Genomic DNA, 26,687 nt, shown 5'->3' on the forward strand with positions numbered 1-26,687 from the left:
AGAGAGCGTATAATTGGAAAAATAATTCACTGACAAGCAATGTCAAAGATCGGTTAATTAGAAAAGTGTGTCAACTTCACAGAATAGTATACGCCTTTAAATGCTCTGCTTAATTGAATAGTGAAAAAATAGCACTGCTTCTGTGGCATTTATATATCCAGCTCTAGTGCTAAGTGCACACTATGCCAACAAGCCATAACCAATTGCGTTGGATCCCTGTTATGGGGCGAGAACTACAATGTGCGTTTAACTATCGAACATGAGGGTGTCTGAATTAAATGGAGCCACAGGGAGGGATCATTAAGGATCTTCAGAGCTTTTGCTTGTTTGCTGAGTGCAAACCGTGGCACTGATTCCACATAGGAGCTCACTGCTTGATTTATATTAAAAACTTCAAAAATACATAGGGTCTATCTGTAGTACGGAAGAGGTTAAGAGAAATAAACGTTGTCTGGGTTTAATGGCACCAAACTTTGCCCTAAGTGAATCACAGGTCTGGTCCTGTTTTGACATAGCATAGCCCAGCCATCATGCCCTGATTATAACAAAGCACAGCGTCAAGTGGTACGCTGGCACAGCGGACCTCAGTAAACCATTAGCTCATCCGGTAAACACTTTCACTCTCACGGGAGCCACGAAAGCCAGTTCTCCCCGCACACCAAGGATCTAGTCCACAGCCAAATGTTCACATGAGAGACTGTCTATCATTACGGTGCCACAGTCTACCTCCTCTTGAGGCGGTGTGGAGGTCTGTGGGCTCTGAGAATTAGCCATCCGATGATGATTGTTGCTTTCCACTAGCAGTAAAGAAACCATAAGCTGTACTGTGTACATTACTGTTCCAGCCAGATCTCGCTGCTTCAGTCCGTTGAGGTTCCCCACAAGCGTGCTAAATGACAGAGAGTACTCACGAAAGGCTGCGTGGCTCATCAGCCATGTTTACCATGCCCTAAAATATACAACATGCTTCTATGTCGCCTCGTCTGTAATGTTCAACACTTGGACAATTAAACCACAGCATTGTGGAAGTGCTGGTTAAATTTGGTTATTTGGATGATCACAGGTTTTGGGATGAGAAGAGTAAACAGAGCTCAAAGTGAAACCTCAGCATTCTCACGAACATGTCAACAAAATACGGTGAGAAAGAAAGTGCTTATGATGCATTATCAAGACGAGAACTGTGCACTTACTGTCTCACTCCACCACCATCAATCTCTGCACTGAATTTACACTGAGGTAAAGCGGCCATAGAACAGCAGACTGGGAGCTTTCTGCTACTGTTCAAGACAAAGTCAAATGGAAACTTCAGGAGATTCCGTGCATGTTTAAAATCATTCAGAGTACCTGTTGTGGTGAAGTTTCTTGCAGAGCACAGATGTGATACAGCAGCTTTGTTTCATTATAAAGGCTCTGATGTGCAGTGGGACACCAGCAGGAGAACTAGTACTGGAAATCTAAACTTATTTACAAAGTGGTTTTGTTTAGTTTTTTTTTTTTTTTTTTAAACATCCTACATTTTAGCATTCTTGTTTAAATATCCTCATGTTATATCAAACCATGGAATGGATAATACGTGAATCAAAAATATATATTATTTATTATTATGTATTATTTAAGTATTTTGTGAATTAAGAAATGGTACCAATGACTGTATTTTTTGGAACAATCTACATGTAACCTAATCAAAGACTTAATCAGACACTTTAATGTTATATGCTACATATTTATATTTTACAGTTAATATTAACATGGTTAATGAGTCTTTTATCTATTAAAATGTTTACCCTCCAAGCACGTATGCTTTCAATAAAGCACTCACTTAGAGTCACATTAGGATCTGAGTGCACAGTTAATAAATTCCATAAAGATATAGGTGTCCTTACATAATTGCTATTCTGCATCATTTTGTTTGGTCTGGTCTATTTATTAAAATAAATATACTCTAGGGTAAAAAAAAAGAAAATAATAATAATAATAATAATAATAATAATAATAATAATAATAATAATAATAATAATAAAGTGGGCCAAGCCCAAATGGGCTTTTAATGATCTTAACAAAAAATCATGGGTCAGAAAATTAGCAAGGATGAAGCGAATGCAGTCCTAAGACCTCCTGTGCCACCATTTGCTTGTTTACTTTAGCTGCAGTGAACTGTTTTGGGAAAAGCTAGAAACAAGGATATTCACTTATATAGTGTTCTTATACGCAAAGGTAATATCATGATAATGATGAAAATGTTTGATGTAAAATTCAAACTAACACATGACAATGACAAAATTAAAATAAAGTAAATAATAAAATTAAAATAATGAGTTGTCTGCAAGTTTACCCACAAGGCTTAAACATTTAAGGAAAACAAAGGGAAAAGCTATCCCATACTAAGTTACTTTATCTATTTATTTAATTCTTGCTAATTTCCTCACCAGTGACTTGTTGGTAAGAACATTAAAATCTTAATAGTTTACCATTTTGGGCCTGGCCCAGTTTCTTTTGCCCAGGAGTATGCTCCTTCAAAGATCTACTAGTGTAAAAAGAGTAAAAATCTTTGCAGAATACTGGTGTATATGTGCTAACTAAATTAACTCTTGTTTATCTGGGTACCTACTGGGACAAAAAAAGGTTCAATCTAAAAACCTTTATGGTTTTCTTCAGTATTCGACAAAATATTTCCTTTCAGAAATCCTTTACTAAGCTCAGAACCTTTATCCAAAGGTGTGCAGTGGAAAGTTATTGTTCTAACATACCAACAATATATTTATATTTGGGATATAAGAGTGCAAGCTAAACTGAACGGTATTGAAACAGTGCATATGTCAAAGCTGATTCCATGGACCTAGCATTAAACAAATTACTATGATCACTTTTGTTTAATTGTGCTTAAGAAAAAGTGTCTAAGATGTGTCTCGATGTCTATGATTACAGTGCCTGAATTAGGGTACTGTCAGAGAGCCAACGTTCATCTCCTGAGGCAGTGTAATGGCCTGTGGGCTCAAAGAATCGACCATCTGATGATGATTGGTGCTTTTCACTAGCAGTAAAGAACCAGTAAACTGTTGTGTACATTACTGTTCCGCCAGATCTCCTTGCTTCAGTCCCTTGAGGTTCCCCACAAGCGATTTAAAATGACAGGGAAAGACCAAGCCATATTTACCATGCCCTGAAATAAACAATATGATTATAAACAGCTTTATCTGTGATCGTCAACACATTGATTGTTAAACTTGGACCCTGGGGAAGTGCTGGTTCAATTTAGATGAACTGTCTACATCAGCTAGGCTCCATTGCCGCAGGAAAGCTGTCTGAACTGCTTTCTCTTCATAAGAACAATTAAATAGTGATTCAATTGGTGCAGTTGTGCAGTACTGGTAAATGAAAGGCTATGGAGTGCTAGAAAGTAGTCCTCACTGTGTGTCATCAGTCTCACCCTGCCCTGACCTGCTGACATTCCACTTTCATGCCCTGAATAATACTGCTGGCATGACTATGAATACCATACCTGCAAATGCATTCCTTTCATCACGTCCAAAGAACAGTGTGACACGAAGCGGATGGAAATAGTTTACATAGAGGGTCCTACAGTCACCGTATTCTATATAGCTTTAAATAAGAATTTATTTCTGTCTATATCTTACACACACACACACACACACACACACACACACACACACACACACACACACACACACACACACAAAACCTAGTAAAGAGTGACAGGTGGGTGTCGTCTTAGTCAAAACATCTTCATCCTCTTAGCCCCAGCTGTCTCGTTCTTCTCATCCCTATACTAAGCCTCGGACCAACACTGGAGAGAACTTCCTTTATCCACACAGGGTCCACCTTTTCCCCCAGACAGCGCTTTAAAGGCACACAGGCATGCAGCCGGTCAGGAATTGTGATCCTATCATTGTTACCCGGAATGATGACAGGTCCCAGAGAGAGAAGGGGGGAGAACAAGGAAGCAGACGCGAAATTAAACATGTCTATGATATTTAGGATCTATCTGTACGTTCTAAGGGTACAGATAAGCTGGTAGTATAATGATACTGCTGAGACATGCAAAACATGAGGTGCTTCTTTAGAAACTTTGTGAGAGGATTGTCTTAATTTCCATTGCTTAGTCTTAGTCTGTATTAATAAACTAGCAAATAGTAGTGTTAGTAGTGTTATTATATTATGTTAGTTACTGCTTTTTAAGCATAGACAGTTTCTGGACAACTAAAACATGTGACTGGTCTAGCTAAATTTATCCACACCTGTTCTCACATTGAAAAGAATGAGTATGAATATTTAAAGACACAGCAGTTTCAGAAAGGATTCTGCAAGTCCCAAGCAAAAAGAAACAGCATTAAGCTCTAGCCATCTTTCATCAGCAAACTGGCTTCCAGCAGAAGAGCAGAAAAAAATGAAGAGGAAACTGGGGCAGGTGCCTAAGCAGGCCTGGCTCATAGCAGTTCTCCAGTCTGATTCTCAGACCTTGCCAACAGCTCAGGCAGCCTTCACTACTGGACAGAAGAAAAAAAAAATCTCCGGCAAATAGTTTTAGACTTTCCAAAAGTTTCCACAGGTGGTTTTTGCATGCAGAATCAGTAAAAAGAATCAGTGGAGGAATGACTGAGAGAGATAACTCTTCAGCTTCAATCTCCGGGCGATTTCTCGTCTGTGCCCTTAAATAACACGTTTTGCACAAGTACAAATTAAAATCTGACAGCTCTCGACTTAATGGGTTTCACAGACTATGGGTTAGATTTTCCCCTCAGCCCTATGGCGAATGTAGACTGTGTGAGCCACGTGTGCTTGGCTGCTCTGCACCATGCCGCTGGGAATGTGCCACTGCCTACAAGCTGACATCTGTCTTAAACACTGGCTACAAGATCCTGTACACAGACAACAGCCGAATCCAGACTAAATAATTACAGGACTCTTCCAAGATGGAGACGGTCATAACAGTGTCCATCCGCATACACCAGAGTCTAATAACCAGCTAAATACGAGATTCTATCAGTACCCAAGACAACTAAATAGAGTATAATATACTATATTAGAAGCAACTATATCTAAACTACTGTATATGAGAGTAATATGAGCATTTATCGCATAAGTGTATGCTCAAGAGAGAGCAATAGAACTTCTGAACAATATTCTCAAGTCACTGACAGCCAGTTTAAGGTCTGAACCATTATGCCACTGTGGGGGAGCAGGCAGCACAGACCATTCAGGTGGTCTACAAATGAAATGCAGACTGGTCTGACCTTTCATCAGGGCCGCTAACACGCCCCATATGTTCCATCATGGCTGTGTAGGAACAGTGGGGGGTTGACCAGGAGATTTATGAGATATAAATGCATGGGCCCACTAGCCAGGCCCATAACAATCAACACTGAAGCAGTGACGTGATCGAAACATGTTCAAAAGCTAATAGAACCTGGAGACAAGGACACAGGTAAGACTCTGGGTTCGCACATTACTCCTGCCATGCTTCTGCTAGGATCATCTATAAAGTTGGCTTACAAGTATTCAACCAGATGGAAGAAGCTAAACAGATCCACAAAGCCTAACATTAGAGTAAACCATTATGCAGCCTCAACCACATTCTGCACAGTCTCAATTACAGATGATTTATAAATACGTTTATAAATGGCCATTAGAATGCATTTAGGCTATAAAACCTAATATGATTGGCATATGGTGGCAAGAAGCCACAAGTAAGTGTGTGCATACGTGTGTGTGTGTGTGTGTGTGTGTGTGTGTGTGTGTGTGTGTGTGTGTGTGTGTGTGCGTACGTGTGTGTGTGTGTGCATGTTAGCATGTTTTTATATCCTGGTGGGGGTAGGAAATGGATAGGAATATTTGACAGTTTTAACCTTGTGGGGACATTTGGCTGGTCCCCATTAGGAAATCTGCTTTTTTATTTTTATTATACGAAAACGGCATCCTTTATTTTACAAAATTGAAGAGCCAAAAGGTTCGGTTATCAAGGATAAGGTTAAGCATAGATAAAGGTCTAGCATGGCATTAATTACTTGCTTTAATTTATGTCAGTGGAAGGTCCTCACAAGGATAGTAAGCGAATCCTGTGTGTGTGTGTGTATGTGTGTGTGTGTGTGTGTGTGAGAGGGAGAGAGAGAGAGAGAGTTGGAGAGAGAGAGAGAGAGAGAGAGAGAGACCTTGCCATATTTTTTTAATTATTGAAAAAAAGACTATAAACTAGAAAAATGGAGAGCTCAAACTAGCCATGGAGCAACTTTGCCACAAATCCTCATCATATGAAACCCACAAGGAATCAGAACATGACAGATTTCTTGCAACCACAATGAGACCCAGTATAATTCACACATACCTTACTGCATTATATTTAAGCAATATGCTGCATTTAAACAAAACGTTTTAATAGAAACAGCCCTCATACCTCGAATGGCTTAGTCAGCGTTTCAAGTCAATGGCTAGTCTTTATGATTGCAAGTGTTATAAAGACTTTAAGAGACCTTCCACATCCATTATTGTAGCAAACAGAGCATCATATTACTCACCGATGCAGGCATGGACCCTTACTGAGAGTTGTGTTCGTAGGATTATACTGTGCTTTTTGCCTCGCCTGAAAAAAGAAGGTAGAATGTGATTATACAAGAAATACAGTATGCAGTAATGTGTTACAGTAATACAGTAATACAGTAATACAATATATATATTGTATAAAATAATCCACATATATCTGTCCTGTATAAAAACAATTAAAAATATATATTTCCCAAATTCAGTGTACACTTATACCCATAAGGTTTTCTACAGACTTCAATCAGCCTTTTTTAATCCGTACAAAATTCTATACTTCCCCACAGGCTAGTGAAATGCAAAGCTGGTTTAAATGACGTATTATGATGAGGCATCCTCAGCAGTGCGCTCTTATGACTCCCAACTTATTCCTAACACATGCTTCCTGTTTGATCCATCATTAATGTTTGTATATCTACTTCCTAGTTTATCTTCTTTATTGGTGTTTTTTTTTCCTTCTGAGCTCTGAGTAGAATTCTGAGTCACTGAGGTATCTATTTGAAGCCACTTGATTTATTACCTTTAATTTTTGTATATCTCTCCTGTAATTTGTGATGAATCCTTGATGAATAATATTTATTATATCTTTAACTACTAGAAACTAACCAATGAGCAATACAAACCATCACAGTCAAACCATCCTGTGCATGTCAAATTACAATAACACCTCTGTCTAGTTCAGGATACCTGATTCCTTTTGTTACGAATGGTCTTATATAGGGTCAGGTCTGGCTGAGCTACTCGCCTTGGGGGAATGTACCCATGTGTGGGCTTGAGTGTCAAATACATGACCTTATGACAGCTTGGACCCTGCTGATTTCCTATGACTTCTTTATTGCTGCTAAAAGAGACTCAGAGGGACAACGCCAGGCAGACTGCGAATACTGAAGAAAGCTTTGACACTTGTGAAAACTTATATATATATATATATATATATATATATATATATATATATATATATATATATATATATATGTGTGTGTGTGTGTAGGTATATGAACTGTGCTTCACTATACATAGAAATGATTTAAAGTAAAAACCAAATACCAAAATTGCACAGACAAGAAGTGTTACCATTTACTGGCACATGATGCTCACTCTACAAAGTTCCATTGGAATTGTAATGAATTGAATTCAATATGGAAATCATTATTGCTGGGGGCATTACTGCACCACATTGACCTCAAATGAAGTTTCCACGGAAAATACAGTGTTGCAAAAGCAAACAAAAGCAGTATCAGATGAACATGGACAAGAAAGAGGATACTGGCACAAACGGAACAGGATACTATGAATCATTACTATATGCATATCAACATACAGTCAGCTCTGCCACTGAAGGTTCACAGATTGGACCATTGAAGTTTCACAAAATTGTTGCATTATACAGGCTGTATACCAGGAAAGATGTTTGATGCTCTGCTCGGCATAATGCCAGAGGTGTCAAGGCTCAATTATAAAGAATCCAGGGCTAGTCTTATTATTATGTTGCATCTTATAAACAAAAACACTATCACACAGATAAACAGACCAAGAGATACACACAGACAGTGCATAATCACATAGTAAGTGGGAAGAAAATGCAATAAAATTACAAACAGAAAAAACAGGACTCAAGCCTTTATGAATCCACAAGCACAGGCCGCACAGGCAGGGTATGTCAGCATGGCCTTTCCTAAAGCAACATGGCACCAGTGTGTAATTTAATCCCTGTACTGTTGCAGCTAATCAGTAATTGGATCTATCTGGTAATGAACTTTGTGCTTCCCTATGCTTGCAACATTATCCCAGCTACTAACCAAAACTGGGTCCTCACTGCCCTGCACAGTCATTATCAAATTAAACAGTGGGGTTTACAATATGCATGAGACACCCCAAGGAAATCATTATCATAAGTGAATGTTTAGACCAAGAACTGAAGAGAATATTAACTATGACTACTGAGAAAGTTGGAGGCATAGAGGTAACCAAAGGGTTACAATAAAACCTTCATCTACTGCACTGTTATCCAGAACCAGCTCTGTTTTATCCTTGAACTGCATGAACAGCAATTGCATGATCTTTGGGATATACTTCCCAAATAATCCCAATGCATGATGGAAATGGTTAGCAAAGTGTGATAAACAGTGTATCATCTACAGCCTTCCTTGCTTGTGGTTTAGTTGGACTGAATTTCCTTTCTTTAGCCAGATGACTCAGGATTTTTCCATTCTTTTAGCACATGCTTGTGCGAGTCGAATAACGCAGACACGCTTACTCTGTTCTATTGCAAGCCAAGCGCTCCTCCAACCTGAAATCTGTTCATGGCGAAGAGGAAAACGAGTTTTGTTTTGAGGAGAACAAGATCAGTCCTGCTTATCCTTATCATCCAAAGATACTTCCTACTCAAAGCATAGAAAGAGCTGAAAGTTGTTGTGTAATTTTATCTAGATATATCATGAAAGAATGCCATGTTAGACACAAACAAGCATTAGGGTAATTGTATGAACATGAATATCATATAGGTCTATCATTACATGGCTGATGGAGCAGAGCCTTGCTCCTGTATTGGCCATGACGCCAAGAGAAAATGTGCGGTGAGGAAAGAGCAGAGGCAAGCAGCAGCCTCTTGCCCCCGAGATAGCCACACACTACTTTTTATTTATACTCATAAACCTCCCTGGCTTAATCCAGGCCCCATGCGGTCTCTCCTGGTGTGTGTGGAGACTTGCCAGACAGCCTCTCTGCCCTGTCTTTTTTTTGACTGAGTATTACACTCCTGTTTATAGACATACATCACCTACGAAGTCCCACTGATAGAGGCAGAAAAAGCAAAAACCAGGGAAAGAGAAAAAGTACACAAGATGGTAGAAAAAGAGTGCGCAAGGTTTAGATGGCTAGCTTGCAGAATCGGCCCGTATTCAGAACCAACCATTTACTCCTAATCAATGGTGGCCAATTTCAGTCCTGGAGGGCTGAAGTTTGGTGTCTTCACAGTTCAAAAACACTTTATCTAGTTCACTAGTGTATTACCAGGTTTAGTAGATGTGTTAGATTATATTGTGCTGGACTCTTGATGCCTGCACAATAAATGGCAGACAAAAATGCCTCATGGAACGGAACTGACTGAGAAGGGATCATGTACAGTACCATACATACCATACAATGCTTGTGATGGCCAAAGCTGACAGATTTGATTTTTCTACATCATGTGGTAATACTAAAGTGTGGAGATGCCTGATGCTTGCTTATACACTACTTCCATCATAACACTCATAAATGGAAAGCTTATGTGGATTCTGTGTTGTATGATATGAATGTAGTTACATATAGACCATGAAGCGAAATTAGATGAATATACTGTAATATTTTATACAAATGTTTTATTCACGTGGCAACACTAACCCAATCATATATAGGTCACTGACTCTATGTGAACATTTGATAATAATCTTGAAACATCAATGCCAACAAGAATAACAGGCCGATACTGACACTCAAGCCATATAATACTGAAACCGTTACGGGCTGAGTTTCCCAACCACAGCAGGAAGATCAACGTTACATGGTAGAATAAGCATCGCATTTTACTACATTGTACTACCCTCTCCCTTCCAGATAAGATGTTAAGGTGATCGTAATCAACTTTGTCCATGTATGTATTTTGTCCAGCTAGTGTGGCACCATTTTATGTAGACAATACTGATGTATGTATTCCCAACAATGTATGTTATGAGTATGGAAAACAAAGTATCAGTTCATCTCTAATAATCAAGATTTGGACCTAGCTGGGGAAAAATGATAAAATCTTGGCAAGGGTGTATGGTAATAATGCATTCTGTATGACAAATTTTCTCTGTATCGCTCCTCGTTTCATCGTTTGCTAGTTTCCGCCCCACCAACAATCAATCCCCAGTCCCCAAGGTCACTGAGGACAGAATACAGCAATCGCATGGATGTACTCACAACCTCACTGTTTGTACACTTGCAGCCATTGTACCTTTGCCTGCATTTACTAAAACAATAATAGATGGATCCACCACCCCAGCTGAGCTCTGAGCACTGTTCTACCCGTCTATCCATGTAATCCACACAAATATTCAAAGCTTTCCCATTAAAGGAACTAGGCGTCTCTCCAGGGCCAGAGGCTAACCGATTCCGACGACAGCTACTCCAGCAAACCAGCCAGGAAAAAAATAGCAGCAATTTAAGAGGTAAAGGGAAAAAAGGAAAAGAAAGGGAAGCGGAATAGAGAGATTCTGCTATTTTTCATTAATTTCCAGAGTTTTATCTCAGGAGACAAGGAGACTGAGAGTGATTCTCTGGAATGTGCTGAAGTTTTGCCAATACTAAGGTCAACATTAACAACAATGCAGAATTGGAGATGGAGCCCTGAGTCACAATTGCTTATAGATCTCCTCCATGACACTGTGGTGTGGTAGGGATTATGGCCACTAACCCGCTATGACATGGATATATCCACTTTGCAGAATGAGGCGTCAGAGGATCTTTCCTTAATCAGGTCCCAAAATGACTACATATGACTGAGGCACCTGTGGAATGCAACTTGTGATCTGCATCCGTTACCCGCAATCCTCACCGAAAAAAAGAGCTCTCGTTTTCAGGAAAACAACTTGAACTTGGGATTTATGAAACAGTTATGAAAAATCGTCATTGTTCTTAAGCAGAAATATGTTTTTACTCTACGTACTACTTTTACTACAGAAATACTGCTGTCCTAATTCAGAACCACATTGCATGAGATAGCAGCTGGAAGACAGAAAAGGTCAAAGTGGTCTGATTTAACTGCATAGTTCGTTCATATTTTAAACTCAGTAATCATAGAACACAACAGCAGTAAATGGTGGGGGCTGTAAACTTGAGCTTATCCAGGCCATAAAAGCACTGTGTGCTGAATTACCCTGTTATTAACAGTAATGCAGTCCTCCTCTCCTCTCTACAGCCCACTCAGACACTCTGCATGGGTCTAGAGAGAGACAGAAAGAGCGAGAGGTAGAGGGAGAGAGAGAGAGAGAAGAGTTGGCACTGCCCTGCCTCTGCTAAATGAGCGCTGAGGTGGTTGAATTCTGCCTCTTCTCCAGGCTCCAGTACTTCCATTTACTCTCTATGTCTTTGGTTCCAATCGACAAACTGACATTGAGTCTGGTCCAGTGAAAACACACTGGCATTGGACAGGGCCGGCCTCTACGTTTACATAAATATATCTACAAATACCTGTGGTCTTGTTGAATAACGGACTCACTTGCCAACAGCCAGTCTGACATCAACAGTGGTGGATGGATCCTGGGGTCTGTGTCAACTCAGTGGTTAGAAAAGATAACTGGGAGCATCTAATAAAATGGTCCAAAGACTGCATTTGTGTTCTATATGCTGTGCTGTTTATGACTATTTGTACCAAAGTTATTCTTCTGGCCTGTGCATTATAGTTGCCTGTTAGCTAGATACAAAAAGATCTGTGGCTTTACTTCAAGGGTTAAACGGCCATTTAAATCCACGATTAAGCCTTAAGATAAGCGTCCTCTCTGGGAATTCATTAACTGATGTGATTACATCCGAGCCATACCAGGCTCCTTTATGTGCGGATATGGCATCACCTTAACTCTTGCTGAGCAAGCCAAGGTATTTTCAGAGTCATGGGATGAAAGACTGCCATGTAAAATCTGTGGTACGACATGAAGGTGCCTTGAGATTGTTAGGCCTTTCTGATAGCCTTTGCAGAAAGGTTTCATAATGTCTAAATAGAGCATTGGACAAGAGTATTTTAGCAGTTGGGCTTGATGTAAGCCACAGGGCAGGTATGCAGACTAAACTGAAGATTTTTGCTTATGGTTATACCAGGATGACAGACATCAAATAAGCAACAAATGTGCCACTGCACCTTTGAGCCTTCGAATGATTTCATTGAATCCTATTTTTTGTATAGCACTTTTAACAATATATACTCAGACAAACACCTGAGATAACATGAAAAAGAAACTTTGAGATGAACCCGACTCAAAAGGGAGCCTGGATTGTGAGATTATAAATCATTACTCTTTTACTCGTCTTCCAATAAAAAGTCAAAAGTCTACTATAAAGTCCAACCGCACTAGATGTTTTGAGCATATTGTGAATAAATGTCATGGCATAAGCACATGAAAAACTTTAAGATTTTCAGCAGTTCACAGGTACAAGTCTATTCAGACTTATGAAATGTTCTGGAAGGGGAACAAGTATCTGTATCATATTTACTCTATCATGCAAATGCTACAGAAAAGTTCAGGTCTTTCTGCCGCTAAATGTTTAATACACTGTAAAGGTCCAGGCAAGTTATTACTTCAGTCACTTGACATGAACCAGGTTGGCTCTATCATTAAAGATCTCGATCATTCCTAATAGAACCGAATTAGCCAATGAAGTTCAGTGAGCAGGAAATGAATACAGATCCTTGTGGCTGGAGATTTGAAAATCCTGCTGAAAAACAATGATCACATTGTCGTGACCCCTGTCCCAGGGTCCATGTATACCTCAGAGCCTTCACATACAATCAGAGATCTGATTACCATACTGTAACGGCTCACAGATCAGACCAAAACTCTTGAGTGATTTATTACAGAGCAGAGAATTCAAATACCTCATGCTTAACATCTACTGTAATATTAAACCCAATGTAATAACGTGTAAAACCAAACTCCGGTTTTCTATGGGTGTCTTCCAAGGATTCTTTTTCATGAATAGTTGATACAATGCTGGGATGTTAGGAATGTTATTTAACAGTTTGGAACTCATTATGGGCCTTGACTGGTAATAAGAAGGCTTTGTGTGCATTAAAATGTAATGCTTTAGATAATGTTGAATAGACTAATGAATTATTCAGTACTTAAATACAGTTCGTTATAAAATAAACTGCCGACTTCTGGAAACACTTTGCTGGCCGATGATTACCCTGGCCCAAAGAAAGAATCGAAACCTTAAATAGGAATGCAAAATATTACAACATTTTTCCCCAAACATATGTTATACGTTATAGGACATGCTATAGATAACTTGGTCAAAACAAAACAGGACCCCAGTGCTTACCCTCCGTCCTCCTGGAAGCCCTCCAGCTCATCTTTCTGCTCTGCCAGAGTAGAATCCAGATCCAGGTAGCTTCCATTATGAGATAGCTGCAGAGCACAGTCATCGAGCTGCAGGCAGGAAAAATGCACATACATTCCATAAGATTTTTCCATAAGCCATTTCTGTACAAGATCATGGTCAAATACGTGCCTTTAAAGAAGCAAAAAAATTATATTTCTACAGCAGAGATGCAAAAGCCTCTGTAGCTGTGAGGATGAAATGATCTTGTCAGTTTATAACCTTGTAATTAATGTAACTGTTTTATAAGGAAAACTCTGTAAAAACATTTTATAACAAGACAGTGTCATAAAATTTGGCATGTGACATTTGCTCTATAAGTGGAACGCTTTTATGGTCAGGGTCATGTTTCATCTGAATTGCACGCTGTCATTGATTGGACAATATGCATGTTGTCTTGTGTCTTCAACATTCAGATCTCTAGGAACTCCAACTCCCAGAATCACCAATCCCACGCTCTCCTATAACTGCTCAAGATCTCCAGCTCTCTTCTGTAGCTGATTCAGCACTCCATATGCACACACACACACACACACACACACACACACACACAAACACACACCATATGCAGCGTTTGTGCCACTCTAGCTTTAGACCATAGGGTTTAGTTTCATGTGTTTGCTATTGTCTCTTGGTTTTTGTTCTTTGGTCCTTTTGATTAGTTGTATTGGTTCAGTTCTATATTGTTTTTGTCTTATTTTATTTGAGGGGTTTTTTTTTTCATTATATTATTTGAGGTTTTTCTCTGTTGTTGGTGTTTTTGTTAGTTTGTTACATTTTCCTCATGTTTGCTTTTTGGCAATTAAGCATTACTTTTGTTATAACTTGTAGTCATCTCCAAATGCTTTCTATAAATCTCAAATCTTGTCTGTACAGTGTGTAAAAATGGGCAAGGGAAAAGAAATATTGTTATTTGTTATTAAATATTATGCCAGCTCCATTTAATAACCAAAGACATTAGCAGTCAAAAGATTTGAACTAACCTTTTTTTGTTGTTGTTGTTGTTGTTGTTTTTTTTACAGTTTACCCATTATTGGCAATTAAATGAAGAATTTATGGTCTTCAATCAAATATCTAAATCTTCATATTTAAGGACTTATTCATTGCAAACTGAGTTAATTAATTCTCAAAAATGAGAAATGGCAAAGCCTTCATTGGAGAACTGGTTAATGTAAGTCTATATTTTAGATATAGTTGACTGCAAATACTAGACATTATTTGTACCAACCATAAGACAAAATAAATGTTGTCTGCTCATTAAAGTGATCCAGATGAGCCTTTACAGATATAGATTTATTTAAATAAATTAAATTAAACAACTGACAAATTAAATTGAAATCAATTAAATAAATCTAGTTCTATCTAAGCATGTTTGCTTTACACCTCCAGGGTTGGAGTGGTCAATTCCCGGAAACACCCTGTGTGTACAGAGTTTGCATGTTCTCCTCGTGCTTCGGGGGTACTCCAGGTTTCCTTCCCCAATCCAAAGACATGTTGTAGGCTGACTGGCATCTCTAAATTGCCTGTAGAATGTGAATGGGTGTGTGAATATGACTGTGTTTGTGCCCTGCAATGGACTGGTATCCCATCCATGGTGCCCTGTGCCTTGTATTCTGAGTCCCCTGGGATAGGCTCCAGGATCCCCCCCAACCCTGTGTACTATAAGTGGTACAGAAAATGGATGGATGGATGGATGGATAGATCTATCTAAAACAATAAAAGATAAAAACTCACAAACATGTCATGATTTCACCTATACTTATTTCTTCTTAGATTTTCTAATTCTAGATTATATAACTTCAATCAGTTTCTTGAATATGAATATTGGGTGTTCAAAACTTTTGACTGGCAATGTTTCTCCGGCTGTTGTTTCACTAACCTCACTCAGTAAATATTTAGTTATCCTGGTAGCTAAGCTGTCATCACTTCGCTGGCTTCACAGCGCTCTCTTGAACTAACTAAGCCTAATGTATAAATAATTTATCACATGTGATGGGAGTGTTGTGAGACATCAAATCAGGTTTGTTCTCATGAGGTCTGCTCTTAAGCTCTACCGGGCCCCTGCTGGAGGCAGGTCTGTTTGTTGACACTCAATTACAGTGCAATGATAGGATTTGAAGCCTCCCAGGGGGCTTGAGTTAGAGTGCAGTGTGATCTGTCAATCAACAAGTCAGCCAGGTCAGCCCCAATTTTAAACATGCTAATTATACACACACATGCACAGTTCAAGCCCCAACCTTCCCTGGCTTGAACAAGCCTGCTGGTTGTCCGAGCAAAGCTCAGCCCCTGGGACGGGTATGAATATCCTCAACGTGCTGGTAATATGTGGAGTTTATTTAAGCTAACATGTCTAGAATACCTCAGAGGTCATATCGCAAAGGTCCAGGTTCTGACCTATATGCAGTCTTTAATTCTGGTGTGTCATGCTTAAAAACACTTGTTGGAGTTTGCATTTGAGCTGTTATTAAAAAATGACGTTATGCCAACCTTATCTTCAGTCCAGTTGACTTTCCAGATGACCTTTCAATCAGACAATGGAATGTCTAGATATTAGGAGATAAAAAGAGCAGTCTGGGCCATCTCTCATAACACAAACTCATTAGAGCAGGTTCTGGATCAATTTACGTAAAACTATCTATCTATAACACTAAACGACAATAACAATTTTAAGATGTCCAACACTGACTTCAGTCCGGCGCTGTGTAAGAACATAGTTCACCGTGTGTTTGTCCGTAAGGCACTGATGTAGATTGTCTTAAGGAACAGAATGTGAGCTTCATGGTAATAGGATTATCAGCTATATTCCTCAGACTGCTGGCCAAAACCTTGTCACTCCTGAGCAAATCAACATCAAAACAGAAGGGGCTAGAAAGCAAGTGCAGCAAATTTTATATTTAAATTTCTTTATGTATATATGTTCACTGTAAAAATCCAATTCAAATAGCAAAGTTTTTCATTCTCTTGTGAAAGTCCAAGTAAAAAAATGTACTGTACTAAATTGTCATTACCAGAGTACAGTCTTGTACCTGATTGGTCAGAAGGTATTGTTACATTTTCTATAAGCCCACCTCTGACACCGGTCCTGGCTGTAATTCATATTAATGGGTCATTCCATCTCAAGTGGTCTAATGCAGGCTGCTCGACTGTTTTTAATCTTTCTATTAAATTTTTTTGAGTGCTTATCTCTGTGTATTGTCATTGCATTATTTTACTTGGCTTAACTACGACGGCCACCGTGTCCTGGCACACAGTAAATTTTGGTTATACAGCTATTTACGGACACCTCAATATCTCAGCTCAGGATGGGCCTAGCTCCTTAGGAGAAAAAACTGATCTCTAGAGCACATTACAAGGTATAGGTAAGCATATAAACATTTTGCACATTCATGTTCCTTAGACTTAGAACTTAAGTCCAAATGTAACGCTCAAAACTGCTCACAGTTCCACTTTAAGAGTCAATTTATAATGAGAATTGTTCAAGTTGCGGTCTTAATTTTTTTTAAGGGGTACCTGGACAAGTATAGTGTGAATTTTTCAGGTTTGAGACCGCTCTTATTTAATGGGGGGTGAGAAAGTGCATTAAAAAATATCTGGAGGGGATCCAGATACAAACCTGAAATTTTCACAGAAATAAGTCCTCTACAGTAGCATTCTGCTGTAAAAATTGTGGGTTTGAGATTGGAGGTAAACTCCAAACCGCCTTATCATGTTGGTACAGATGTACATTTGGTATGTGTGAATAGATTTTATCCAAATATGGAAGTACAGTGTTTAGTTGTGTGTTTTACAAATGAACAGTGTCATAAATAGAGCTGTGGTGTTGTTTCTCCTGTGATAAAAGCATTACGTGACTACAGGTCAGAAGCTCTTGTAATCTGCTCTAGAGATCAGTTTTTGTTCCAAGAAGCTAGGCCCATCCTGGTCTGAAATACTGAGGTTTCCGTAAACAGCTGTATGCCCAAAATTTGTTGTGTGCCAGGACACAAAGTTAGTAGTCAAACCAGTAGTAGTTAAATGGTGATTACATTTTCATCAAAATAATTTTTCAAAATATTTTTATCAAAAAATTTTTTTAAACGGTCAAACAACCTGCATTGCAATTATTGGACCACTTGAAATAGAATAACCCTAATGCACTCATTCTAATACACTATAATTTCCATTATAACTCGTTCACAGGAACTTACACGACAGACGCGCCACATATTTTACAGTAATAATAAACAAACTCATAAACGTGTTATTTAATAAAGAAAATCATACGTAAAATCATTAACATGGTGACTCTTTGTCTACGCAGATGTTCATTTAACATTAAAGAAGAGTTTTGAGGATAGGTTCTTTGTGCTTTCTGATTGGTAACATGGTAACATGATAAACTTCAAAAAAAATATCAAGAAACAAACTATATTGTAATGTAAGTGGTAACAGGAACTAACTTGTTTTGCAGACATTCCATAACATTAAATGTAATTATAAATGCATGATGTCATTCTTTTATTAAAAAAATATTCGTCATGGTTGCTAAATTGCTGCGGTATAAGAGGAATGAAATGTGCTGATATTGGAAAACCATCAACTTCAGGGTGGCAATGGGCTGCATTACATGATCACATGATTTTTTTTTCCTATAACAGAACGCCCTGTTGTGGTTATTTATTGTATCCTGTACAGAGTGCAGAAACCGGTAGCTCAGGTAAAGAATGATCGAAGGGTGCTACTTTCTTATATGAATGAAGAATATTTTGGCGGGCAAGGTCATTAAAGCAAACAAATGTAAAACAAGCCCTAACCTCAGCTGCATTTCTGCTGCTCTGATGTGGTTCAGCATCCTACTGCACTAATTATAGTAACTTAATTAAAAGAAGAGAGAGGATGCTAACTGGTGAAGCCATTAAAAAAGCTTTGATGCCTACAGTAACTAGGTCTATCTGTGAGAACTAAGTGGTGCTGAGACTCTGCATCACATCTGAGCATGACAGTGTTTTACTGTCTTGTTATTTATTTTATTTTTTTTGCTACAAACAGAGCACCCCAGAACTCCCATTCTGCAGTTGTCACAGAATGAATGTTCTGATCATAGTGCAGATGCAGGTGAAGGCATTGACCAAAAGAAGGACTCCTGAATAAATTACAGTACGGAACCTGAAACGACAGGAAATCCAGACGTATGCGCCAAAGTTAGTCCAACTATATTTAAAAGCCCATGAACGGGCATGCCTGAAAGAGGTAGGGAAAGGGTGTGGCATGAAAATGAGCATTTAAGAAGAAAAAACATAGACAAATGGCAAGCTCATTCACCCCATCGCTCAGCTCAGCAGTCTCTGTAGACTTGTTTACATTACAGACTAAAGTCCCTAAACTTTAAAACGTTTCTACATTTGACACCTACGTGTTTGCTGTAAGAAATATAAATTGTAGACAACAGTTTACAATTGACAACAGTCTTTGAGAAACCTGAACTGCCATTAAATTCAAGAATAGGACTATAAAGTTTCTGTTAATAGTGTTAACAAGTAGCCGGATGCTAATGTACTGTACAGTATGTGTTACGCCCTTACATTAGGTCCTGAGACTGAAGTGTTGCACTTCCTTCTCCTGCCAAGACACCCATGCTTGCATTTACAATTTGATGAGTCCAACAAAACTGGCTGCTTCCTCATGCCTTGGCAAAGACATTTAGTAGGGAAAAAACCCAGCCACCTAATCTTTTTTCCCTTTTTTCTTCCTGGACAATCCAGCTGTGCTCCATCGGTCGCAGACTGACCCAAATATTTCAGTGGTGGAAACCCAACGCAGGTAGTTTAGATTACCAAACAGGCCCAGAATGAACCTGGGAAAGTGATAAGCATCAGTCTGTGAGTCAGTCATGGAGTTTCACACTGCTGCTACAACTGAGGTTTAGCTCTGCTTGATCGGTCAGAACAGTGTCAGAACAGTGGGATCTGTCAGAACAGAGTCAAACTGAGGGTCAATCAAAAGAAATCCACAAAAGTCTCAACCAGACTCTCCATATGACTGTCACAGCAGCTAAAGCCAGGATCTGTATTATGTGTGAAACAATTATGTTTATACAACTTTTATTTGTTCAATTCATGCTGTGCTTACTTTGGATAGTGTTTATCTAAATCTCTTTAAAAAAAAACTCTGGAAGATTTGTCTGGTTCAATTTAACCACTTAAATGATATATGATTTAATCTAAACACATTTGCCGCTGTTCACACTGAAACCTCACACATTTTTACATCTGGAGAGATGCCACTGATGGTCTTGAAAGAGTTCGAAGGAAAGGCTAACATATTAATCTGAAAGCAAATAACAGAAAGTGCAATGCGTAAAATCAAAATATACCCATTAACACAACCACTCCTGAGTCCTTTGGGAATATACAGCTTCCTGGTTAAAGCAAACAGTCCAATCCGTGGTAGACCAGTGGTAGGTGGGACACTCCCGTCCTTCCCCTCCCTGTGATATTGCAGATATGAATTTGATCATGTCTAAAATGGTCTGGCAACATAAAACATTCTTGTCACACATTACTAGACACACACAGATCCGTGAAAGAGCTGCTAATCTGAGCACCTGGATTCATGGAGGCGATGATGTGTCCCCACCCAGATTGTGACCTCGTGACCTTGTGGCTAGGAGACTGAAACTGAGGGCCAGACCTGGCCTTTTCCCGCCAACCACAGAGCAGAGCCTGAGGCCGGGACACACTAAAAATAAAAAGCTCACTGGGAACCAAGACTACCCTCCAAATCCACATGCTCAATCTCATCCTCAATTTAATCTCTAAGCAGGGCTTTTGCAAACATGAAGGCAAAATAAACCACAGCATGCGTTTGAAAGTATACTGTATAATTTCTTACTTTCTTTCTTTCCTTTTTTTTTTTTTTTTACTTTTAGACACTTAAAATCTAGTAGAAATCTTTTCTGTCTGTCCACTACAAAGTCTACTCCTTATTAAATCACTGCACAGGGACACTCAGCCCCTTCTTTGTTAAGGATCAGCTGTTGGCTCTCGTGTTGGATTTGGAACAAACACCTGTAGACATATAATCACTTTCCTCACTTTTTTCAGCTTCAGAAATATAGAAGCGTGACTCTACATCAAAAGCAGAGCTAAACAGAAGGATATTTTATCATCGCTAAATTAGTCGAAAGCACACATAGTCATCTCGCCTTGCACATTAACACAAAAGACGAGCTCGTCTCTTGTTCGCTGGTTATAATAGGGCCTGCGGTGTCCATCCAAACATGAAGTGCACAATTAGCAATCTCATTAAAATGCACAAGTGGTGTGGAAGGGACCACAAGAGCAATCTTCCGCCCCTCAAAGGGACATGCTACAGAGAGGCCTTCGCATGAAGCCCTGAGAGCTCTCAGGGTGGATGTTTTTCTGCAGACAGCGGCGAAAAGTGTACAGAAAAAATGCCGCAGAGCTGCAAAACCTCAACTCTACATAACAATGTCTAAGGCTAATCCAGACTGCAGCCACAGACATGAAGGCCTAGCCTATATTTTACAGCATTTAACATAACTTCTCATTACAGCACTCTGTAATTTCGGTGAAATTCATGTGCAGACAGAAAAGGCTTCCTGAAAAGAAAAAAAAAAAGCCTCAGTGAAAGGCTGTATTCAATAAAAGATTCTATGTGTGTGCATGTGTGTTAAATCTCACACGTGGAAAAATATAATACACTGTGCTGAGAAAGACAATTATTATTAACCTGATTATAGTAATTATCTTATTATACTTGGCTGAATAGGGGGCCACTTCTGAAGCCGCTTTCCATTTAACAAGCAAATTAATGTTGCTCCCAGACCTTGTCAGTTCATTAACTGACCAAAACAGTTCCGCAGCCCACATTATATATGGGTGAGTTCATTCTAGCAGCTTACCAATTTATCACCCTTCCTCTCATCTCACAGTAACATTAGGAAGCAATAACTTAACAAACAGTGTCCAGGCACTCCTTCTTTACGCAAATCACCTGCACTTGGAAGCAGTTACCTTCACACTTTGAATTGAACCATTCTTTTCTTCCACCTTTCCTTTTCACACACCCATAACACTTTAACATATAGTGGACCAACACAGTTTGAATGTGTCATCTGAGGAGTGGGCTATTTCATAAAACACCACCTGGGACACCCCTGACTTTGACCATGATAGTAACAGAGCCTCTCATTTTACAAAGTATTCTTTGGTACATGCTATATAGGAAGTGCTTTGTTGCTAAAACACACAATGGGCAGTATATTGGATGTATAGCTATACCTATAGTGAACAGAGAGAAAAAAAACTACCTCAGGGTCATGTACTTGCTACCGTAATTAAAGCCCTAGGCAAGCTTTCTGTGTCATGGAAAACATTGAAGAGTAAAAAATAACGGCCATGTAGCTATACACTCTCAAGAGAAGACAGCAAACAAACATGGCAACCGTAGATTGTTTTCAGATCGACAAGGCCAAATGGTTCACTGACAATCAGATGCTAAATGCTTAGATATCATCTGAGTTCATAACATCGGCCTGCCTGGGCACCGCAGACCTTTTTCCCCTGCACTGCTCTGCTTTGTGTTAGCTGCGTGAATCTCTATGATGAGTGCTCAACTGCAGAGGATTGAGCATAGCAAATTGGTTCTTTTACCATGTTTGGTTTGGGATGGTGCATTCCTTGCTGTTGCCAGTCTCTCATCTTTAGCAATTAGCAGAAGAAATGTTGAATTAGGAGACTACTGGGTAGCCAAATGAGTCAGATCCTAGTTGTGGTCAGAAAGAACAGAAGAGGCTTAAGAAGGCATCATATGGTCTTTGGGTAACAGGATAAAAGGATCCTGTATAATCAGGTTTGCTGCAAGATCTTATGTATACTTGGCAAGTGTTCAATCAAGATTAAAGTTCAATACTTATTTATCAAACTAGCAGTCTATAGTAGTCAGATATGCTCTTCCAGGAAACTATCGATAGGGTTAAGTCAATATATAGCATCTACAGCACCATGAATCTGCCAATGATGCCTTAATTCTTAAGACCAATGCCAAACCAAGATGACAGAGGATATGATTGGCTTTGGAACGCACTTCTGAACTGAACACGGGGCCCAAGCAGAGCTGAACATTCTCTCTCAGCAGCTCTGGAGGCTGGAGATAAATGAACACAGGTGCTTGGCATGAATGTGTAAAATATAAACATATCAGCTATGTGGAGCATGCCGAGTCCCATAATCAAATAGTCCTCTAGTGATATACCATACTTAGACTTTCCTCTCAGAACCATTTGGATAGTTGTTAATGGTGTGTTTGCATCAGAAATGAAGAGGTAGACTACAATTAGGCGATGATCACCAATTGGTATAAGGACACGAAATGCATATACGTTTTAAAAATTACATCATAACCATGTCTTAGTGGGAAATACAAGGTACTGCAATGGGGACATTTCCCAAGTATGACTTTTTTCTCTGAAAACAGGTTTCTGTGGATTTTAGTGTATACGACCAAAGCATACTGGCCATGCTAGATGCACCATGTCTGTTTTATCAGAGATTGTGTGTCTATGTGGGTTTCCTCTGGGTTCTCCAGTTTCCTCCCACATCCCCAAAAATGCCAGTGGAAAAATCAAGCACTCTAAATTCCACGAAAGTGTGAACGCATGTGTGTGAATGATCCCTTGTGATGGTCTGGGCGTCCCATCAAGGGTGTATTCCTGCATCACGGCCATCATTCGATTTGCCTCTTAACTCGAGGAAACCTATCTGATCACAGCACAAGTAGGTAGAAGTGTAGAAGTGTTCATTGGACAGCCTGTGTATTAAGAGTTTCAAGAAGAATTCTGCTCAGAGACAATGAGCTGTCCCCAGAAATTGGGTTAAGAGGACAAGCTATGAAATGTAACATCATAGCTGGAAAATAGTACATGCATGAAGATTCCAACTGTCTTACATGGCAATAAGAGATAGCGGGGGGGGCGTTTCATTTGGAACTTTACCAATGTTGTAGTCGTGACTGACTTGATACGCTACATTTCTGCTGGAAAATAGTTTTGCACCATATCGCAGGTTGGTACACCAGCAAAGGAATGGCAGTGCACAGCACAGCAACTGTAAGTCTCTATTACAATAGATATGTTATGAAGATCATTCCACTTTGGGTATTATTTAGAACACGCGCTTTGCATAATAGGAAGTGTTTCATTAAGATAGACAGTGAGTATCTCTACAGTTAGGGGACAGTGCAAGAACTTCCCATTTCAATGCTGTGTTCTTTTTTGAGGATATATCAATGCTGACATTCAAATGTAGAGCCAAAGTGATGCTGTATAATGACTGTAAACAGTTCAGTTGTAGTAGGGTGTGTGTCAATCACTTAGTAACGTATATCAGTCTAACAACCTGGACAGCATTAATAGAGTCAATGACAGCTGGAGATTCCTGAGCGTATGGACATCACATACTTCTACCACCCAAGCATGGCCCTCAGCTGCCAAGCATTCCACATGGCCACAACAGCACCACTCCTAAACCCAGCTCACGAAATAATGCTTTGTTTATGTGCTGAAAACGGTCTAAAATGGGGCTGCAGTCAGAGTGGTTTGGATAAGAGCAGAGGTATTCTTATGTGTGCCGAGTCCTCAGGCTATTTTGATACATTTATTCCAGGTAGTACAGCCTGTAAGGATACCTAAAACAGTGGAATGCTACACATATCTATGATAGAAGTTTGCCCAATCCCACTATGGATTAGCACATCCCAATGAACAACCTTTATGGAGCAAACAATGATATATTTGGTAAGAGCAGGAACAGCGAAGCACTTCAATAACAACTGGTGTGTGGTCATGACTCGTGCATGAGCCCAGTGATGGATGAGAGCTGCACAATGTACTGTTAATAGTTAATGCCTAGTTCATGCATGTGATATCGATATTCACCCTGAAATTCGCATACGCGTCCAATATAAAAACTTTTCCTATTAAATACTTTCAGATGAACCTTTCTTTCCTGTATAGTGTTTCTGTGGGTGTTTTGATGAATCATGGCATCAAAATATATATATATATATATATATATATATATATATATATATATATATATATATAAATAAATAATAATCTTAGCCCAAATCTTTAATCCTGTCTCATCAAGGGTGTTGTGTTACTGTAGCTATTGCAATGTGTAGCCTGTTGTAATATCTCTATAATAGCAATGTATCATAATGGTGATATCCAGGATATCGGACAGTCTCAGACTGCAGCATCATGTGCTGCCTCTGCAGTACTCTCTCCATCAGCAACTTCAGCAGTGTTGATTCCTACTCATTCTTTCTCCCATCTTCTCTCTCTCTCTCTCTCTCTGGTTTATTTTTGTATTTGTTTTTTTGGAGTCCTCTATTCAGAGATTATGCTCAGGCTGCGATCAGTTCGCACTGAGAGCAAACAGATGCTCTGGCCGTGCGTGTGATTACCTTTTGCGGCGCTTTGAGGAGTCTGTGCACTCCGGCGAGCTGGTTGATGAGCGGTATGTCCTCTCTGAAGGTGAAGAGCGGTGGTCGAGTAGGCTCCGGGAAATTGGTGCTGTTGAACGGATCGGTGTCGTCTAGAAACTGCACCCTGCACACAAACGTAGCCATGGTAGCCTACATCCATGCAAGGAGGCTTATGAGTAAGTCCGCAAGTAAAGAGCCGCCAGGGAGAGGGGAGAGGGAGGGGGGTGAAGTCTGCGTCGCAGTGCGCCTTTATATTATAGCGGCTTGCAATAGGAAAGCATGAGTCGGCGCGCGCTGTCAGTTCGCCGCGAGCTCCGCGCACCGTCTTGTCATAAGTGCCGCAGGGATGAATCCGCTATAAAAAAAAATAAAATAAAAAAAAAGAAGTAAATAAATCAAAACAGGAGAACTAGATATTAAATATCACGACCCTCCGTGCTCCCTTTGGGTCTCCTTAAGTGCAAGGAATGGTTCAGGGTCCCGCGAGAAGCGGGGTGTCCGAGGACATAGCGCTGAGACGAGGTGCGGAAGAGGACAGAGACGCAGCCAGTCTGCGGAGGAGAACTGTTGAAGTTTGTGACTCCGTCCGGCTCAGGCCATCCAGCGCAGTCACCGCAGTACACTGAGCCCGGGCGCCCCCTAGTGGCTGGTAGGGATATTAATGTCGTAGCACCATCTCTCTCTCTCTCTCTCTCTCTCTCTCTCTCTCTCTCTCTCTCTCTCTCTCTCTCTCTCTCTCTCTCTCTCTCTCTCTCTCTCTCTCTCGGAGTTTTTAAAATGAATTCAAATTCCGCTTCCAACATCAGCCTGACGCAGAGGAGGTATTTTGTACCGCGCATGCGCACTGCTTTTCCTACCCCCCATTTAAAAAAAATATATTATATGCCACAAGAGTAAGCGGTATTGAGTCACATTTCATTTACATTAATGCTGCCAGACAAAATGTCCTACACAAAATTCATTAAAAATATAAGGAAATAAAAACAAAACACATTACATGTTTTCAGTGCTTTTTTTGTTTTGTTTTTAGTTTGTTCCAGAAGGTTTATGTAGCTTATAATGCAAAGTCATTAATAAAATGTAGTAAATTTGGTTTACAAAGAGACTATTTCTTTTGGTGTATATGGTATTTACCTAATAAAATAAGCAACTGCACAATGTATTGTTGTTGACGTTCCAAAATGTCATTTTGAAAATTAAAAAGCACATCAAATGTAAATTTCTATCACATTTCTGTTTCTATTAATATAAGTTTCTAAATCCTTCCAAAAGAGTTCTTACTGTTACTAGTTATAGCTGGGGTTTAATCCTGTAAATCACAAACTCTCTCTCTGTGTGTGTGTGTGTGTGTGTGTGTGTGTGTGTGCGTGTTAAATGAAGTCCTACGAGATAAATGGTTTGCCTTAAGATCCCCCTGAGACTTTATGAAGGTTAATGAAACTTTTGTATTAAATGGCAAAACTGTTCCCTTTTTTCAGTTTGTTCAGTATTTCTTAACATACATTTCACGTGTATTTATGTGAGTAATG

General features: G+C 39.5%; 1 protein-coding gene across 3 annotated transcripts in view; it reads right to left on the bottom strand.

The window, feature by feature from the left end:
• The window catches only part of fhod3b (formin homology 2 domain containing 3b), a 127,515-nt gene extending 101,811 nt beyond the window's left edge, over positions 1–25,704 (bottom strand). The window contains exons 1-3 of one of the 3 annotated variants that reach the window (XM_017471241.3): positions 25,138–25,704; positions 13,612–13,718; positions 6,531–6,595 (exon numbers count right to left, since the gene is read on the bottom strand). In XM_017471241.3, the coding sequence (XP_017326730.1) occupies positions 6,531–6,595; positions 13,612–13,718; positions 25,138–25,302 (337 nt within the window). In that variant the 5' untranslated portion in view covers positions 25,303–25,704. The remainder of the gene's footprint in view (positions 1–6,530; positions 6,596–13,611; positions 13,719–25,137) is intronic. The other 2 variants (XM_047155798.2, XM_017471270.3) reach the window with 2 other exon arrangements.
• Positions 25,705–26,687: the final 983 nt, after the last annotated feature.

The sequence above is a fragment of the Ictalurus punctatus genome, chromosome 1, assembly GCF_001660625.3.
Source record: "Ictalurus punctatus breed USDA103 chromosome 1, Coco_2.0, whole genome shotgun sequence".
In the NCBI taxonomy this organism is placed as follows: domain Eukaryota; kingdom Metazoa; phylum Chordata; class Actinopteri; order Siluriformes; family Ictaluridae; genus Ictalurus; species Ictalurus punctatus.